General features: G+C 38.1%; 1 protein-coding gene across 1 annotated transcript in view; it reads right to left on the bottom strand.

Annotated features, from left to right (window-relative positions):
- Nucleotides 1–4,013: 4,013 nt before the first annotated feature.
- ADK (adenosine kinase) overlaps nt 4,014–18,253 on the bottom strand; it is a 301,153-nt gene continuing 286,913 nt past the window's right edge. The window contains exon 12 of the mRNA XM_086616842.1: nt 4,014–5,169. Coding sequence (XP_086472968.1) covers nt 5,045–5,169 — 125 coding nt within the window. The 3' untranslated portion in view covers nt 4,014–5,044. The remainder of the gene's footprint in view (nt 5,170–18,253) is intronic.

Raw genomic sequence — 18,253 nt, 5'->3', positions numbered from 1 at the left:
CTTTGGAGATGATCTGACTGCTAAGCTATAGCACATTTATGATTTGCAGGTTTCTAGCCTGACTTGGCTTCATTTTTTAACTTTTCATTTTCTTTTTAGGGAACCAAACTGTTCACTGGGTTTGGCAGCTGACGGCTATTAACTGTCACACTCCAATAACCAAGGGATAGTTAGAACAGCATTAAATATTTGCACTGTGCAGCAAGGCTATACTTCATCTCAGTACACATGAATCCAATGCTCTTTTCACACTGGAAGAAAACCCACCTTATTGCTATTCAAATCTGTCTGTCTCTCTTCCCATACTGCCATTAGGCATGCAAGGCCTGTCAGTGCCATTGACAGAAAAAACCCCTCTCGCTTTATGCCAACACCACTGACACCTGAAAAAAAACACGATACAAAAGAAGTACTGCTTTTAGAAATTTTTCTTGTTTGGCCTTCATTTTCTAATAAGGTCACTTATTCCATGTCTTCATAAAAGTATTTCTCCTGCCCTGCAAAGGTGTGTGTTTTCTCTCACAGGAACAGGTTATAGATAATTCTATGTGAAAAGTGGGTTTTGGTAACTGAGGTTTGTCCATTTTGTATGTCCCTTTTTAAATTGTGAAGCTTTGTTTTGAGCACGTTTTTTTCCCCTCATCATCTTAACTGCCATTTTGAGTCTAATCTTGTAGGAAATATCCTACATAGGCACTCCTTGTGGTCTGCTTTTAAAAAGCAGAATTTATTTTGGCCTCTGCAGGAAGCATTTAAAGCACATAATGAATAATGTTTGACACAGGAGTCAGTTAGCAGTCATTTTAGATTAAAAACACTGCTCAGAAAAAAACCTTGCAGGGGATTAGACCAAGGGAAAGATGCTTAGGCAATAACCTCTGAGCCAGTTGGTTGCTGAACTATTCACAATAGACATAACTATCTCTGAAGGTCTTAAGTGTGAGAATTATCTCCGGGAAGAGAACAATGAGTTAGTGAGATATAAAACAATAGGCTCATGCTCTAATACAAGCAGTTAGCACCGCACATGTTCTCTTCTCATTTAATCTGCAAGACTTTCAGACAGGAGCAGTTGGTGCCCAAATTAAGACTTCCTCTCTCCCTTTGATCTTATGTAAAAACTAATGAATTGTATAATCTCCAACACCTCTGAAATCCCGCTGGTTAAAGGGAAACGATCCCTACCTTTCCCATGCCTGTCTCAATTCACTAAATGAGAGCTATATTTAACAGCAGGCCAATCACATGATCGCTGAAAAGGAACAGCACAAGGATCTGTAATCCTAATGCTCTGGAGCTGTGATTGCTATAAATCCTTTGCAGAATGATTTCCTTTAAATCCCAAACATGTCATCACACTTTTAATTAACATTTCTTTATGAAAACTGTGGATAAGACCCTTTAAATTAAAGATGGTTCCCAGACTTGTCATCTTAAAACAGTATGCATTTCTATTGTCATTTTCATGTAGCATATTTTACTTCACTTTATAAGTAAAGCTCTTTTTCTTTCCTTTCCCCTCCTTTGGTTTCCCTGCCTTAACCCTCAAGCAAGTAGTAACAGCTAGCACTACCGTTAAGGGTAAACAAATAGTTTTAAATTAGTACATGTACAAAAGGGAAGACTCAAATAATCAAAAGACCAGCAATGAGTACAGGCAGAGATGTGGCTGATACTGCCCTACTTGAATTCTTACCACTTTCATCTCTGGAGTTTACCATCTAATTGAGCTTCCTGTCTTCTTTACAGAAAGGGATTGAGATAGGAAAGTGATCTGCCCAAAGTAACAAAGTGGATCACCTGCAGAAACAGAAACACAACATTTATTTCTCGATTCCCAGCTCTTAATTCTTCCCAGGTCTTCAGTGTGTGGCTTTCTGAATACCGGGCCTATTTCCTTGCCTGTTGATCTCAGCAGCACTCCCACCCACTTTTGTGATATTAAAGCAAGCCTAAAATGCACAATGCTGGCACAGGAGGTGCAGTCTTATTTCCAGCAGAAGGGAAGAGTTCTACCTGAGTGAGGGTGATAGGCTTTGGTCGGTGGCTAGTGGGAAATGGATTTCCAATATTTGTTTTCCTGAAAGTATCCCAGGTAAGAACTCTGAGTCTGAATGACGGCTCAAGCTCAGTGATAGACTCACTTCAGTTACCCCATCTGGGATTTGAGACAGCGGCACATGTCACTGGCAGACAACTCTTTCAGTGACATTTTTCAGGAAGTCCAATTTTCTAACATGCCTCTGTGTGGAAGAAGCTGGTAGAGGACCAAAGAGAGACGAAGAATATTTGTGAGAGAGAATATTAAGGATGGCACCGTTATCCATTCTATAGATAAAAAAACCCTTTCATCAGTGAGAAGCAGGAAAGAAATATAGATTCTGAAAAGAATTCAGAATGAAATCGTCATGCTATTTGACAGAACAAATTGAAATTATTTAGCATGATTTGGCAATATGTTTCTAAGTATCTATATCATCCAAGAATATCTATTGACAGATATTGGAGAAATAATGAATGGCTAAACAGAGCAGGTCAGACTCCGATGCCCTTCCATGAATTGGGTAGAAGTTTATTCCTCAGCTGCTCCCACTGGCTTCAAATTATGCTTTATAGCTGACACTCAGAGCCAAATGTCAGGAGCCCAAGCTCTCCAAGCATGTCAGTGGAAAAGCTTGGAACAGAACCTCTGACTTGACTTGCTTGCATCCTGAACTGACAACAAAGAATAGCCTAGAGAAAGAAAGAAAGAATCACCCCCAATGTTATGACTACTTTCCTTTACATATCTTCCCCTCCTTTACAGTAGTTACGCTGTCTTGTAGTTTCATTGGTATGGTAAAGAATGTTTACATACTTATACTCTGTTTTAAATGGGCCATAATTATCTGTCCAGGACATTGATAAAGTTGTTTCAAAAGGAAAGGAAAGTGTCACCAACACAGAGCAAAGGGACCAGCAAATTTAGCCACTAGACCACTGGGTTTTTCCTTACTGACAGCCAAATTCATGCAGTAAGCATGGTGTGGCATATGTGATCATACATTAAAAACAAGGACTGCAACACAGCCTTCCTTGGCCTGTCAGCTTTTCTTGATTAAAATACATCGAGTGGATATATCAAGTTAAAGAATTAAAAATTAACCATGACATATAAAAATAACATTCTTCTGATCAACCCATACAGCCCGAAGACCATGCACACTGTAGCCTCTTTCAGTTTTGTTTGCAGTTCCATTTTCACTCCAATATATTCATTCCTCTTCCTCTCTCCTATGCTAGAATGTGAGAAACACAAAATCCAAAGCTCTTTCAAAAGTAGCACTGTGGAGAAACCAGATAGGTCTTATTTGCACAAATCTGTTTGTGAGTAGGTCCACAGATAGACAAGGCCCTGCACATGCAACCTTTTTCAGAGAGAAACTGTGAGCCTGAGTCCTTGAAGAACAGACCATACTTACAATGCAGTGACCTGTGCTCGTGATGGGTGAGTTTCATGGCCCCATGAGGATTTTCAGAAGTGGTTGGTTTGAAGCTCATTGATGTACTTGCAGGGATCCCACCAGATGATCTCTAAGATGATAGAGCCTGTCTTCCAATGTATCAGACCGGACACAGCCAAACAAGGGAATCGGGATCATAGCCTTGATTTCTCCCCATGCTCTTTCCAATACACAAACTGTAATAATAACACTCAATCTCTCTGTGTCCCTTGTTCCATGCCATGCAGTAAAGTGCGAAGCCCACATTGACTTAACGTTCTTGGATGAACCCTAGTCATTAATTTCTCATCCTGCCTATGGTACAAACATCAAACTGATGTTCCTTCCCTTCCTAACTGCTAAGATCACCCTTGAACACCCACCTGGACACTGAAAGTCATGTACAAAATGTTGAGATCCAGCATGAGCTGTGGGTTAAGCACACATTTCCTGTTCTCATTTCAGTATGATACATGGAGAAAAGCCGGACACATACCAATACAAAACTAGGAGTTACTGTATGACAACTTTTTATTTATCAGTATCAAATTACATAGCAAAGTAATGAATGCAGTGTCAATCACTTCTTTGAATACTGTAAATACAAACAAAATCCACCATATTGCTTAATTATCTGAAGTAAATTAAAAGTTTAAAAATGTGCGTTTCAGAGATTCCGTTTGGCATATCCTGTCATATCCTGCATAAATATTTCTGTACCTCATTTTCACTATGTGTACCTTAATTAAATACAGCCTCTAGAAAGCTCACATGGAGGAGATGGGATCTATCTGTATGTTTATGTTCATCATCAACCCATGCATCTGCCCTGGAATCACTGAAAGTACTTATCTGGTAGCTGACCTGACAGATGATGTGACCGTACACAAAGTGGCCAGACCCTGCTCTCACATAGTGCCAGACCCAAATCTACTGGCATCAGTGCAAGACGACCGAATGTATGACATCAGCTTTGGATCAGGCCCTTAAATTACTGACAAAATAGCTATTCACTTTCATGGAAGCTGGGGCTGGATATGATGGCCAGATGTTGTACACTCAAATATGTAAGGAAATTCTTGGGACTTTTACACTGCTCTGCAGACTAGTGTGACTCCACTATATAGAAAGAACAATTCCTGGTTTGTAACATTAAGTGACAAGTAAAATAGGTCTGTTGATTTCACGTAAGCTGAGTAGGATTTGGCCACAGCTGGATACAAACTAGAGAATTCAACAGAAGTATTTTAAAGGTGTTAATCAGCAGTGTCATTTACATGGGACTTCCCTATAAACTGTGTAAATAGAACAATTTTTCCTGATGGATGAGAGAATAAGCTTCACTTTGCACTGTTTTCAAAAGTTAAGACTATTGAGACACTGTAGTGGTATGAAAAGGAAAACACCATAGAAATATATATTTTGTTTAGAATACGATGAACAGAAGTACAGAAGCGTTGATGCAGGTAATTGGAAAGGTGAGGAAAGGGAAGGAGGAAAAATGTAGGCAGCAATCCCATGGCAACATGGGAGTTACTCTTGATCCCTCCAATTCACCAGTATCAGTGGAAGTCAGGCTTCTCTGGGAAGGTGCAACCTGAACGCTTGATAATTACGCTGGCTGCGTAATGTCCAGCTCGGATGCACTCGGTCACTGGCCGGTCATAGACGAGCTGTGAGAGAAAGCCTACAGAAGAAAGCAGGAGAGAAAGAGAAGGAAGAAAATGGTTTAAATCAGTTTTCTGAGAGTATCAGTTTGTCACAGGGCAAAGCTCTGAAATACTGGCCTAACTGTACGTACACAGGTAGCCTGGCTAGGTTAAATTTAGTATTGTGCTTGAGTGACCTGTTGAGTTGCAGTGCTGTTGCTGTTGCTTTTACCTGAAGTCTCCAGCTGGTAGCTTCAAGTAAATTAAAGATTAACAAGACTGATCTTTATTAATGCCCTCCAAATGATTTTACCAGAGTTCTTGCTCTCTCCTTTTCCAGAGAGAACTCCTGATTCCTCAAATATCATGTTAAAAACAAAGTTTTCCTTGCTGAAGAGAGCTCCTTCTGTTCATACTGGCTACAGCTACAGCCCCCCCACAACTGTCACTCTGCCAGCTTTTCTCTAAAAAAGAGAAAGGCAAATAACAAATAAATGTTATCTATATTCACAGTTACAGGTGTTCACGATGAAAAGAAGGTGAGAAATCTTTATCTGACGAGGCAAGTTAGAAGCCATCTATTGTCCTTGATTATAGGAAATTTAACCTAAGACTTTAGAAACAGTGGGTACCTCTTGGCATGTTCAGATACCTATGTAAACAGCAAACCCTATGGAAAGCCAAGCACCTCTCAGAACTGGGGTACTTGGTTAAACTGCTTTAGCTAACAAAGCCCTAGCATGCATGGCTTAGAAAACCAGAAATCACTGGGAGCTGAGTGTTTTGAAAACCAGAGCACCTCTTTAAATGAACATAAGCACAGGGAGTCCTAAAGAGGAGATTATTCATAGGTACTGGAAAAGTTAAGTACAAGTGGCACCAGAAATTTTATAGATTGAGTCCTTCATTTCTGAAACATTTTGTCTTGGTTGAAACTATTGTGATTGAAAGCATGACAGAACTTATGACAGAGGTGAAATATGTATTTTAAATTTGGAAGAGGTTTTCAAGATGTGAAAAGTAAACTTAGCATCTTTTAATTTAAAACTCCACTCGTCATTCTAGAAGTAATATTTTATTCACTTTTATCCTATTTTTAATGTGTTTCAGATGTATCTCACTTCTTTATCCAATCACAGAAGGAAAGTGAGACTTGCCCAGGAAAATCAGAATTCTGGGAAGCTGAAACATGTTCTTTTTAAAGCTTTCATCCACCATTTCAAGTTCCTGTGTCATGCTCTGACAGGCCTGGGCCTTGACAGTACAAATCTAGTCTTGAACTATGTCTCTCACAAGTACTATGAAACTCATAGGTAGCAATTTCTGACATATTACAAATTTTGATTCAAAGATGATATGTTCTGCTAGCTTGCTTTCTGTGTTCGGCTTGGTTACTATTGGAACAAAGACTCTACATTATATTGTGATGCTCTCATTTAACTCGCGCTTCTTTTCTAAATATTTCTTTTGTGGCACATGAGCGCATATTTTTAGAAGAGGATAAAAATATTTTATCCTGTGCAATAATGTCTGCTCCTCGAAGATGAAAAATGTAAAACATGAAAAAAAAAGATTAGATTAACAAAGGATAATATTGGTGAGCAAAACACCCTGTTTTCATGAATCACCAAGATCTATCTTGGCTTCTTGGTCATGACTGATAGTGAAAGAAGCCTCGTTGATGTACAGTTTTCTCTAAACTGCACTGAATGGGAGAAGAGTTGAAACTACTGAATCTAAAATCAAATACTTTTCATTGGAATAAGGAAGCCATAGAAAGTAGGCATTTTAGTTGACAACTAGGAGAAAACGTTTATGTTTCTGACATCAATACTTTTCTAGAGAACTACATATTATCTGGATTTTCACAGATATTGACTGACACTAGCTGGGAAAAAATGACTGCTTCATCAACAAAAGTTAAGGCCATAAGCACAAGTGGAGAAGACAGGATTTTCAGTATACAAAGATGAGAATATGAAATAGGAAGAAATTGTGCTGTGAGTGCTATCACCGATGGCAGTTAGAGGATGACAGACAACACAACTGTGGCAGGATGGTCCAGCTGTAATAGTTGCATAACAGTTGAGAAATTCAAACAGCATGCCTGGCAGAAATCAGACCATTTTCTGAATAACAAGATGAAAATGGTCTGCTCTCCATTAAATTAACATGCATTCTTAGGAGAAACTTTCTTGGATATGTGGAGAATGTCAATCATTAAATTTAAACTGCCTGGGAGGCAGTAGCTTGCCAGGGTAGCTTCTGGGTGGTTAAACTTGAGAGCAAGTTGTAACTGTATGTAAAATGAGCTGTTAAGACAGTCCATTTCTGACTCTGTAAGTATCAAAGATGCAGCTGGGCAGGCCTCCAAAGGCAAACACGAGGCTAGGTTTTGTGCAGAGCACTAATTCAGAGTGGGGTTTATACAAGAAAGAACAACTGTTCTCTATGTTTATGATCACGGAATCAAACATATATTTGAGGATGAGAAAATACAAGGAGTGAAGGATCATAAAACATCAATTATTTTCCAATACCAACTACATTGAGACTGTCACCACCTTCCAGGCTCGCTGTAGTTTCAAGCTAGTATGTATCTTTTGTCTTCAGTGAAGCTACTTCTTATTCATTCTGATCTGTGTGAAGGCAGAAATCAGGTGAAAAAACATCCTGTTCTAATTGAGGATAGAAATGAGATGTCTCTCTGATTTCAGAGTAGTGGAGAAATGACATTAAGTACAGCTGTCATATATGAGATATGTAGAAACTGCAGTGGGGAGTTTGCCCTCAAACCATTCTCTTGTCTGTTGACTTTCTCTTAAAAGGTATGGCTTTAATAGATGAAATAAAAATAGCCATATCTGACACAACATCACACCGAATGACAATACAAACACACACATCACAAACACAAACTACATCACATACTAAGGACTAGGCAGTTGGCAAGCAGACCCCGGGGGAACACCAGAAAGCACTGTTGTTTGAGCAGAGAAAACAAAAAGCTCTATCAGGTTGGCTGCCCTTAGCTGCAGAATGTTCTTTTCAGTTAACACAGTAAAAGCAACATGGTCAGAATATAATTCAGAGTTTTGCCTCCTCCAGTGTATAAGGTACTGTGATGCAAACCCCATGAGTCATACTCTCAAGACATGGATTCAGATCTTCGGAGTTCCAGCTGAAGAAGTTACTGCACCATCTGTTTTTCACCATCTTTCTTTGCTGCTTGTATAACTTGATACCTCTGTCAAAATGAGCCAGATTAGTTTAAAACACTAAGCTATTGAATAGTAGATCTTTGCTAACCCAGCTGATTTAACTGAAGTGGGTTAGTGAGTACTCAAACAGCTCTATCAGTGAGCAGGGTGGTGGAAAGAAGATGATAAGCAGTTGAAGGCTGTAATCTCTTTAAGGTGCCATGTCTGGAAATGCAAGAAGATAAGTGAACATGGCTTCAGACTTCCTTCACACTCCTCCTACCATTTCACAGACAGAAAGGGCACATTGACCTCTGATCCTGTATCACGGGCCTGGGATCACAGAACTAGATCATCCCCAGCACATACTAAAGTAGCTCAGCAAACTATTTTAACTTCTGCTATGGTCTGAACTAGTTCCTGGCTATCACTGGAATGGAGGTGCAAAAAGCAGCAGTAGTATATTTGGCTACACAACCACCTCACTTCGAATATTTTACCAAAACAACTTCAGGCAATATTGTCTATCATCTACTAATTGCAGCTACTCTGCACCAGCATTTCTACACTGCTGAAGCTGTAGATGGTGTTACATGCAAGGTGTATCACTCTCTTCACACTAGAATACAAAGGCAAGAACCCAAACTCAACATTTTGCCACTTCTCTGCCTCTTGCCCTGACATCCAAAGTGTTTATGGAGTAAGAGAAATGGCAGTTGCAGGATGTCTATCTAGTAGGCCACCTTGCTGTAATTAGCCATCTCGGTAAACTTTCAGAGTAGACTGGGATGCCTTTTGTCCCTCACAGGCATGGACAGCCAAGTAACCACCTCATACCTAGTCATGGTAACAACTACTTGGAACTGTGTCCAATTCAACCCACTTATTCAGCAACTTCCTAGAAAGCAAAGACAACTTTGCTTCAAAAGCTGCTTTAAACCTTAGAGTGGTACAAACTGTATTCACGTTCCCAGATGATAGAAGTGATTATAACACACCAGTAGCTATTTTTGGCCCATAATTATTTCTTTTCCGCTCAGTAGAGAAAAGTGTCTCTAAAATCACTTTGCTCTGAAAAGCGTGCCTGAAATAATTGAGAGTTAATCTTTATTATCTCCAGCTTCCTTGCTACACATGCTCAAAGACAATGTTGTAATTGCTAGGTCTGCAAACAGAATGGGGGACAGAAAAGTCAAGTTGCTTTCTTCCCTTGTGTGCTCACCACCAAATGAAAAGTTCTGTAAGCCAAGTGCCAGAAGTGGTGCTTGAGCCTCAAAATCCAGACCCAAAGCAAGGCCCTCACTGAAACAGCTTAAACCTCTTTGGGGGTGTCAATACAAGTCTGAAAAGACACAGCGAGACAGTCCACTGACTGATACAAAAGATGTGTCTTTACTTCGTACTTCTAATTGCTGAGTAGCACTTAAAATCATTAAAGGAGAATCAACTTCATTTTCTTGTGGCCAGCAAAACAGACATTTCAGAGGCAATTTCACTGAAATCAGTGATTTCTTTAAAAGTTTTGTTTCCAGATGATCAGTGGTAATTCTGAATGAACGCCTAGCACTAGTACAGTTGATAGGAATGTGGGAGTCGATGGAGATTTTAAAACAGTTCTGGTCTGCTTCAGTAATGGTTTAACAACACTTAAAAACAGCTCATATTGAAGCCAAATGTTTCATTTCAAATTGTGCACTTGACAATTAATTTTAATGACTGTTAATTACTAATGCTGCCTGGCAATCCATTTATAGCCTCCGACACCCAGCTCCCCCACTACTCGTTTTTCTGCAGTCTCTCTCACGCTTCCAACTTTTATAAAATGCTCAAGGCAAAATTAATGTGTTTTGGGTTTTTTTTTAAATGCAAGAGAGAAAAGCAAAAAAAAAAAAAAGCAATTATCAAATGCATTAATTATAAACAATTACAAGCTGACCCTGAGTCAGAGCCCCTCAAAACATTTTTGCTATGTGATGTTCCCAGAGAATCTCCTCTTCCAAGCTGAACCCTGAAGCATCTGATGTAATCCATGCTAGCCAGGTCATTTACAGCAAAATTGTCCCAGTCACAGAAAGGAACATAAACAGCTAAGTTCCTCTTTTTTTTTTTCTTGCATTTAAAGTTTCCACAGCTTAATTTGTGAGCTGCCTTTTTAAAAATTGTGTTATTCCACTACGGAGGACAGTTGCAAGCACCTTTTTACACTCTCGTTCGTATACAGCGTTTATCACAGTTGCTCGAACGCTCGTCTATTTTTATGTGATCCCACTAGCTTTCCAGGCCAGCAGTGTGGGAAGATACAGTTTTCAAGAAACATTACCCTGGCAATTTAAAGCCTTGTAGCTGATACGACTGAGGCTTTTTTGGATGTCTTTTAGCACTGTTGGAGTGGGTTAATGTTGTGGTACCACGAGTCTGGTCAGTTGTAATCAGGTGGTTAGCAATGCTGGTGCCAAGAGCCAACCAGCCAACCTAGATTTTGTAAAAGATGTTGGCATCAGATGATTCTGCAATATAGGCACTGAACGACCGTACGTCAACATGCCGAGGTTTCTCCTTTTTTAATTCTGTGGCAGATGGTGGATCTTACAGCCAAGAACTGCGGTAAGCCAGAGGCCCTGCCCATTGCTATCAAATCGAACGTTGGCTATTCTAAATGGAACGTTTTTGATTCAGGGTGGGATTTGGCTTCTGTTTTCATGTATTTTGGCACTGTGGCCTGACACGTTAGAGTTACAGTATATAAGACAAATTAAATGTAAGCATCTTCAAATACACCATACTTCCTTCAGTCTTCACACACACCTTAGCACTTTCTCTCTCAAAATATAGTGCAAGAATTATTCCACACACGCACATATATGTTATTAACTGCAAATGTATATGTGTACAAACAAGTGTCTTTCCCTCTCTTTTAAAATGAAATGAAGTGGCTCTGTGTTTCTACAGCACTGTAGTGCCAGGCTAATTACAAATGAGAGAAAAAAGGTTACCAACCCTTTCAGAAAAACAATCACTTAAGAAGGATATCTAACAAGTGGCAACCTGAAATCTCACTCTCACTGAAAAGAACATTAGAAAGCCTTCCTGACTATACCACCGGAGGAAAGTTTTAATAAAAACTAATTAAACTACAAAAATCCCGAGTGGTTAACTGATTTTAGGGGCTAAATTTCTGGCAATTCTAATTATCCTCTTGTGGCTTCACTTAGTGTTTCACAACCATGACAGATGACAATGAAAACTGCAGTTAAATTCATCCTCCCTGACACCATGCTAAGCACTAGCTTCTCCCTCTCCAAGTAAAATCAATACCATGTTTGAGGTAAACACGTTTACAGCTTTATTAGGTTGTCTCGCTTGTTCTGTAACAGCTACTTGAAGCTGTGGTAACAAATCGACTCAACTCAGTTAAACCTAGAGAGCTGAGTAAGAGGCTCATCGATAAGGCTGTTATAAAAATAAACTGCAGGAGATCAGAAAGCTGGAACAAACAGCCTGGTAAATGTCAATATTTTTACTTCCAGAGAATGACAAAACCATGAGATCACAAATAAAATGTTTCGGAAGTCTGTATTTACTTTATTTATAAAATGGTCACGTGCTAAGTGCATTCTACTGTCTATGTACAACCCTCTAGCATAAACTTCTTATTTTCTAATCACCAGCATGAATACTAAATCAAGCATGTTTCAAGAAAAGCAGTTATTATTGGTATTGCTGCCCCTATCCCTCTTGCTTTCTTTGTATTTATGAACATATTTTGAATGCATCGAATTTCTGCATGGGTCACCAGCCGGGTGTACGTCTTCCTAAGTCTGAGGTTATACAGTCATGGACACATGCAAATAATGCAACTTTGCATTTACTAGATGACTATGAATAAGTGAAAGGAGTGTTTTGAGTTTAGCAGCTTTTTCCTGGTGAATATGCAAAGCTAAAAGACTTCAGACCCCAATGCTTTAAACCGTTACACGTAGAAAAAGTTAGTGAAAGACTCCTGCAAAAAATGTACCAAGAAAAAAACCCCAAAACTCCACTGCCTCCCTGTTATTCCATTAGGAATCAGTTACTCAAGGCTGAATAATTTTATTGCATGGCATATACGAATACTACTGTTTGGACCTCCTGGGCCAGCTCACTGCACCTCATAGAATAAGGTGTCATCATACTTCCCAAGGTCTGTTACCCATTAGAAACTCTCTCTAAGGAAAATTAGCAGTCTTGTTTCTTTGATGTCTTTGTGCGAGTAGGAACAGTGGTTGTAACTCCATAGCGGTTTGGTCCTGAAGGCTGTGCAATGGATGGAAAAAACTTAGATCCTGATTTGAAGCCTACTGAGATGATGGGAGCTTTCCTGTCACTGACCAATGCTGGTCTATGCCTTTACTGACTACTGTCCATCCTTGAGGGGGAACAGCTCAAAGCTTGAGGAGAGGTTAAGTGTTTTATACTGTGACACTCTCCATATTAATCACCCTCAATGGACTCTTTTTATAACCTGTTGCTATCACCTCTATTAAACTATTCATCGCATCTTAATGTCCAAGGAAAGAATCATTTCAGTCTACAATACTCTCCAAGAAAGATATGATGGAGGAAACTGATAACAAAGTTATAACTTCTGATGGTTTAGTCCTATTTTTCATTTTTAAGTCAATATGATTTGGGAAATTCCCTTTTGGATCAAAACCTGGTGGCTTTGGGCTTGTCTCCAACAGCCAGGATCAGAGGAAAACATTCATTAAAGGAATACCCTCCAAGCTTACAAGAATATTCAAGGCATTACATATGCCAAACCAAATTCAAGTATTTTCATTGGAAGCATCTTCTCTATCTGAAAAAACTACTTTCCAGGCTGATATTTCTCTTTGTTTTTACTAAAAACATTTCCTAGAAAGTCTCCTAGAAGTGTTCTTCAAAAGCTCAAATTCTCCTTAGACATTTTTGAAACAGCGGAATGAAATTTAGCTTTCTTTTATTAGCACCTGAGGAAATTTTTTGAGCCTCAAACCAGATCTATTGTATTGACTTTAAACGGTGCAGATTACTACCCTTAGTGCTTGGGATAAGACGAAGAGAATTCACTAATTTAATGTAAAAATAAAAAAAGTTCTAAGCATAACAAAATGGAATATTATGTACTAACCTCTATTCAGTTCTTAACATTGTTTGGAAGCATGATGTTTCTGTCATATATTGAAGTACAAAAAAGGGTACATAAATGTAACTTCATAGTTGAGATTCACACGCACAAAAGCTAGGAGATTTGAAGTTGTGTTTGCAGAGCCACCATCTCAGTACGGTTTGTTTATTTATTTATTTATTTATTTATTTATTTATTTATTTATTTATTTATTATTGCAGGTGTACTTCCACACAATCAAGCCAGCAGTATGCAAAGAGAATCAGAAAGCAACACCCAATGCAACGGGAATACAGTAGCTAGACAGCCTATGAATTTTTTGACTTTTTGTGGGCTGAAATTGCCTATCCTAGCATTATATTAATGTTCCTCTTTTAATACAGTGGCATCTTCTGCCTCTTTAAATATCGGTTACAATCCTGGATTGATACTAATCATTTACTGATCACCAATAAGAGTAATGTCCCTTTATGTACAGTTGGAGATCAATGTCAAACCAACCCTACAAGCGCTGCTGCTACCACTGTGTGCAACTGGGACCATGTTTTTTCTTTATTTCCTTTTTATTGCAACCTTGCCATCTTTGCACCTCAAGTATGAGCACATTTCAGTGTGGAGAAGTGAACAAATTATGGGAGGCGTTACTACCCTATTATATAATAGAGGCAGTTGCAAGTGAGTAAGGATCCTGAAAGCTAATACCACAGCTGAGAAGTGCCTTTGTGGTCATTGTGTCAATCTCCATATCACCACACCAAATCATATTAGATGTGAAATAGATAACATATTTCAGAATATTTTTATGTTTCATTGTGTGTTGTTGTATCTCCTGCGAATATACACATCAGCTTAATCTGACATATTAGTTTCTTAGGGGACTACATCCTGCCCTGATTCCCAGGGGAATGTTCTTGATGATCCAATCTGACTAGTGCCTCTGTCTCTATTCAGAATACATTAAAATAACACCAAAAATATTACCAACAGTCTGCCAGCAAGGTAATAATAACTTATTAAAGTAATTTCTAACCTACCACATGAACATTTTCTTATTATTACATGATTTTCTAACACATGACACATTAACATAAAATGAAATGTTATGAGGATAGGGATAGTAGGCATGACAAAGTATTTTAAATGGTGATGATTGCTTTGAGGCGTTAAGTCAATTTGTGATTGTCCCATAGCTATTACAGCAAAAATTGGAACTTTATAATTGGTTTTGAAAATCTATTCTTAATATAGTAGGTTTGTTTTTTAAAATATATGCAACCTATCCAACGTTCATTTATCACAAAGCCGGTCCAGAATCACCTGCATTTATGGTGAGGTAATAGGCCTTTTAAAACCCAATTTTATAAAACATTAATCCTCTTGCTGTGTACTGAAGCTCCCTTAACACGTCGGTGTTGCTGACAGGAAAAGAGACACAGCAGCTAGAAGGATCAGGTCCTGCTTCAGTCTAATTAGAAACTTCTGAGGGTTTTTAATTCCATACACTGATCCTTCTAAATAGATCTCGCACTTCTACATGTTATTTAAAAAATGACAGGAAGTATACTAATTTTTGCCTTACATTAATTCTACTATGCATTTTTCTGGATTGCCTTTAAATTGTATAGGTGAAAATGTGAATTACCATATTCAAGTTGGTATATTTTGATAAACCCACATATGTAACAAAATTAAGATGAACAGTTAGAAACTAAGAGAAGGGTAGCAATTAAACCAAAGAATTACACCAGATTGGATCACAATTAAATTATACTCGGACAACACGTGCTGCCAGTTTCAAGTATAATGCCAGCACAGAAGAGTGTATTATTTCCAGAGAAATCATTTTGAATGGAAATTGGTAAAAAGTGAAGTAGGGAATTAAGAAGAAACAGCAATAGTCCATGCTTTTCCTGAATGATATACATTTTTATGGTTTTGTTTAAGTAGCTGCAATTCAAACTGTGGCAAATTTCTAAATTATGCCAGTACTAATGTTGAAATTACTGGTGACTGGCTACACTATTGATCAGAAAAATGACATGCCTCTAGCTGGGACTGAGAAAAATCAACCAGGAACATATAATCTGGTAATTTTCTAGTTCGTAGAAGGTCAGTTACAGAGATAACGTAGCCACCTAATAGCCTAGGTTTAGATGTGATATTTATCTGAAAGAATTAAGAATGCCATCAGAACACATAGGCGGTAAGTCATGAACATGTTGACAAGTCATCCCCTAGCAAGCAAAGATTGATGCCCTATCTGCAGCTCAGCTATTATACTCATGTACGCTGTTTAGAAAACAGGAGTATTAAAGATGGGCAAAACGCTGTCAGTCAAAATGCTGATGACATTAAGAAGGTATTTTTATTTCAAAGCTTCATATCTCATCAGCCATGATCTCAGTAACAACAGGATTGCTCAGAGGCAATTAGCCACCCATGTTGTATAAATGAAGACTAAGAGAGTGCTGATTTCTCTTATAACATTTATCTTCACTTCAAAAAAAAGGCAGAACAATTCAAAGTAGTATCCCCTCATCTCTCCACTCGTGAAGATAAATTTTGTAGCAAAAAAGAGCCATAACAAGTTACATGCACATACATACTTAATTGATATTAAAATACCTCTCACTCCAGCTGGCAAATAAAATTGAGTGTCAGAGCTCTGGTGTTACCAGAAGGCAGTACTTCACAGCAGTGATATTTTATCCACTGTATTTCTCTCTATTAAAAATGATTTAAAAATGATGTCAACTTCCCAAGATATCTTAAACAAGTATAAAACTTTACATAAATTAAAGACCACTGTAAGTGGATTAAGTAGCTTCTGATATGACACTCCTGCTGTCTAGTAAAGAACTGTTTCTAGTTCCTTGAACTCCTATTTCAACAAATCTAGAATGTTTTAGGGGTGGCAAATACTGGAGGGAGGGTAGCTCTTACAACAGAGATTCATAAAGAGATGAAAATACAAGAAATAAGAGGAATATTTCATTTATCTCCAATGCTTTTAGTGAAAACAGGTTCTTTCACAATCTTAAAGAGCCCTATAAATCCATTAAGGAACTTTCTTTTTAATATAGTTACAAGCTTACTCATAATTTAGTATTCTGATAAACCATTCAAATCACCTGTCTCTGCTGAAGGCACTATCAGATCTTTTTGGCATGTTAGCACTCCTGGTATAGCCATATAGCAACTATTTATAAGAACTTATTTCATTTCTCACATGTGCACGTCTCCATCCACACAATTCCTTCACAGGAATACATAAGGGACTTATTAGACAAAGTCATGAATACAGTCCACCTTTGCCCTCTATCAGATTTATTGTGAGAAGATGGAATTCTCATAGAATAAGCTTCATTTTTTAGTTCAGTCAGCTTCTACTCTTTAGACACCAACACGCTCTCTGAAGATGACTGAGGCTGGATTTTCAGAAGAGCAGGAAATAGCACCTGGGAACCTAATTCCTATAGGATTAGAACTCATAGGACCATAGCACAATTTAGGTTGGAAGAGATCTCTGGAGGTCACTTGCTCCAGCCCCCAGTTTAAAGCAGGGCAAACCCAGATCATGTTAAATCCCACCTAGACGATTTTTTTATTTTAAAGATTCTTGGATTCTTTCCATAAAAGACAGATTCTGTAGAACGACGGCGTAAGAATTACTATACTGAATTCAATTCTGTTTTCATTTCTATCAATAGTATACTTGTTTTAATCCACTGGCTTAAGTCAAAGTATTCCAAAGTTATACTAGTGTGTTCAGAAAACAGAATCAGACCTCTTTAAAAAAGGTTTCTGAATCAAACTTAATAAGAGACAAGTAATGATGAGCAACTATTTATTCTGTGCACTGTGGGTTCTTAATTTTCATATTTCTTGTGCTATGTTTTTATAAACACACATAATAATTTTAATTATAATATTCTATATATTAAATATGTTATCATTTCAATAATATAGAAGTATATCAATATTAATTAGCTCTGAAATCAAAGCTGCATGTCACTCTGTAGAAAATAATTTGTGTTTACCTCATGAAAGCAGGCTAAAATTTGAATGTCAAAATTTGAACATGAAAATTTGAACAATGTGATGATGTTTAGGCAAACTCTTAGGAGTCCAAGGTTTTATCTAATTTGTAAAGGCAATTTTGATTAAGATGGAAAAATAAGGTTCAGAATTAACCTCTATATTAAAATGAGGGAATGGCTTTATTGAGCCAGTTTGGCAACAGAAGCAGAAACAAAAGGAGGGAAGTATCTTCACTAAGTCCTGTGGTCTCTATAGAAAAGATAAGGATGCCATGAGGCACACTCATGCAAGGACACGTATAAGAGATGACAATTCCTCTTTTGTTGCTGTCCCTGCCTTCTATCAGAGTACTTCTCTGATAGCTGAGACAGTAGTTGGCCATCTCATCAGATTCACACTAGGTTTCACAAAAGAGAGAGGAGAACTGCTTATTCTTTATGCATGTGCACCAAAAAAATTCTGAATGTAGCTTTCGAACCGTAGCTAGCAGCTTTATGAGATTCCTCAGTACATGAAAGCTGCCAATGGGATTTTTAAATTGACAGGTGGTTTGAGCTATTGACCTCAGCTTTGATACTGACAGAGGCAAATTACTATCTGCTCATATTTGGCACCGTACAATGCTTAATGAAGAGCTCCTTCTATCTCGGGATTTTATTCCTTGAGAATGGTATAACATCTTTATAGCATGATGGTAAGTAATATACACTGGCTGTGATCATTCTGTCACTGCTT

The sequence above is a fragment of the Tauraco erythrolophus genome, chromosome 9 (genome assembly GCF_009769465.1).
Source record: "Tauraco erythrolophus isolate bTauEry1 chromosome 9, bTauEry1.pri, whole genome shotgun sequence".
Taxonomy (NCBI): domain Eukaryota; kingdom Metazoa; phylum Chordata; class Aves; order Musophagiformes; family Musophagidae; genus Tauraco; species Tauraco erythrolophus.
Note: the sequence above shows the minus strand (reverse complement) of the source record. Positions and strands in the feature narration are given on the sequence as shown.